At 24.9% G+C, this 2,683-nt stretch overlaps 1 protein-coding gene across 1 annotated transcript in view; it reads left to right on the top strand.

Annotated features, from left to right (window-relative positions):
• Positions 1-2,211, top strand: part of LOC108770048 (uncharacterized) — a 4,497-nt gene extending 2,286 nt beyond the window's left edge. Inside the window, exon 4 of the mRNA XM_018521339.1 lies at positions 2,035-2,211. Coding sequence (XP_018376841.1) covers positions 2,035-2,211 — 177 coding nt within the window. The remainder of the gene's footprint in view (positions 1-2,034) is intronic.
• Positions 2,212-2,683: the final 472 nt, after the last annotated feature.

The following is a 2,683-nucleotide window of genomic DNA, read 5'->3' as shown; positions in this document are numbered from 1 at the left end:
CCCTAACAATCTGAATAGAGATAATGGCTACAACATAAATAAAATATGGAAGTCCATCCTCCCGGCTACCGAAAACCGGCCGGCTTCCTCTCTCCCTCTCTACTCACAATTTTCTTCTCCCCCCCTCCCTCCTCCCAACAAGTTGGCATTCCAAGAATGGATTTGAACACGGAGAAAACCCGCGAAACGAAAAATTGTCAGACTACAATATGGTATATGTGCAAGTACATATATAGTATACATATATTAGTAATTCAAGATTAAATTATTTAAAGCAAAAATGAAGATCCAGCTTCGACCGTAATAGGCATTTTAAATTTCTAGTAAAAATTAAAAAATTATTAACGGTTTTTTTTCAGTGCGATCGAATTCACAGTGCTGTGTATAACTACAAATGGTATACTTTAGAGCCAAGAAGCGCAAAATGTTTAATTGTCTTGTTAATTAGAAGCAACAAATCGAATTATCTTACCGCTGGAAAAGTGTTTCCTATGACAATGGCTACATTTTGTAACGTAAGATGTTAAATGTATAAATTGCAATTTTACAATATTATATATATATAAGTATATATATAATTTCTGCCTTTAATCATTAAACAAAAATTGGTTATATGTTATATAAATATTATATACATATAAAATCTTTCTTCGCATGAAACTTAAGATTCATATATAATATTTATCTTCAATTATACATGATAATTATTTTCTTTCTATTATCTGACTCAACAGTAGATGATTTACTAAATGCTTGTTTTAATAGTTTGTATATTTGCTTATATATTAGACATAATATTATTAATATATTTTTCAGCTCATAAAAACGTCAGCCAGTTACATATCTGTTCTTCTTACAACAAGAACCTAATTGAAAAATAGAGGTAAATTTCAACCACTTATGACGCAAAAAACCTATTACACTGAATTAATTATGTAATTAATTAATAAATTATAATAATAATAATTTACAGATTAATTATATAAATTTTAATAATACTGAGATAAATAAAATAACTCTTATATATCTAATATTTTAAGTACAAAATAGATATAGCACTGAGAAATTTTTATAATTTTTGAACAATTTTTTTTAATAAGCATATTTTGACATAAACATGAACTATCTTGTAAATCTAATTGAAAATTTTAACATTCATTTCTCGTTAATTATAAATCTTAATATTTTATGTAGAATAATAGAATGAATTAATTGATCTAAAGAAAATATATATGTGATTCGCAAAATATATTTGTAGTTTTATATTGCGCATTGGATAAATTTTCTTTTAATAATATATTTTCTTTACATCAACTGAGATTGATCTCATAGTTCTATAGATATGTAGGGTATCCCGATCCCTCTATGTATATTCTATAGATATACAGAGTATCCCAATCTTTTTTGCCAATCACTTTTGTGTAGATAGAGCGGACTAAACTGAGTCAAAAAGTCTTCTACCATTTTGCAATTTTCGCAATAGTTAACAATGCAAATATTGGTCTTGAATAATTTTTTACTCAAATACTATCAACTTTACAGAAAAACTGCAACAGACAAAAATTATTTATTTTCTTCTCATAAAGTTCTGAAAATTTTTTCAGAATTTTTTATCAACTTTTTAGTACTGCATTTTCTTATTTTTACTAACATGAAAAAATACGGTATTAAAAAATTCTGAGAAAATTCTGAAAAAATTCTCAGAACTTCATGAGAAAAAAATAAATAATTTTTGTCTCTTGCAGTTTTTCTGTAAAATTGATAGTATTTGAATAAAAAATTATTCAAGACCAATATTTTGCAATTTTTAGTGATTAATATCTTATTAACTATTGCGAAAATTGCAAAATGATAGAGGACTTTCCGACTCAGTTTAGTCCGCTCTATATAGTAAGTTATAACTATGTTCTCCATGATATTCTCTACAATATCACAATATTACATTTATTTTAAAACTGCAATTATACATAAACCGAATAAAGACTTTAATATATATAATAATTAATATCTAAACGTACTTTTAATATTTTTAAGTGCAATAAAATATATTATGCGACATATAGTAATAAATGGTACACTATGGTTCCAAAAGATACAGAAGATATATTGTTCTTAATGACAAGGGGTCCTAAACAAATTTGTTTCACCGTTGGAAAAGTGTCTCCTGTTACAATGGCCACATTTTGCAGTGTAAGATATTTTAATGTTTGAGTATAAATATTACATTAAAATATTATTCGAGATCACGAAAATGTAATTAAAGTCTATAGTACCTATATAGATATAAATATAAAATTTGAATTATTCATTTTAGGTACATGTACAATCTTATCTTATAAACAAACTTTATAATTATTTAACTATTAAATTTATATTATTAATTATATTACCTTTAAAAATTCGTTATTTAATTAGTAAAAACATCTTTTGGGTATATATTCGTTTTGCATACAACAAGAAGATAATAATAAAAATAAAAGCATGCAAAATTTTTTTCAAATGTCATGCAATTTTTGAAAGAAAACCCAATTTAATTACGTTGGTATTGACATATGATTTAAAAATAAATATGTCTTAATGCATTAATTAAATAGGCTAAGCCACTATTCTCTTAAATAATAATACAGATGTAAAGTTTAATTCAATTTAAGAGAATTATAATTTAAAGGAATGCTTTTTCGTG

Source organism: Trachymyrmex cornetzi, unplaced genomic scaffold (assembly GCF_001594075.2).
Source record: "Trachymyrmex cornetzi isolate Tcor2-1 unplaced genomic scaffold, Tcor1.1 scaffold99, whole genome shotgun sequence".
Lineage (NCBI taxonomy): Eukaryota > Metazoa > Arthropoda > Insecta > Hymenoptera > Formicidae > Trachymyrmex > Trachymyrmex cornetzi.
The sequence above is the reverse complement of the archived record's forward strand: the minus strand, read 5'-3'. Positions and strand labels throughout refer to the sequence as shown.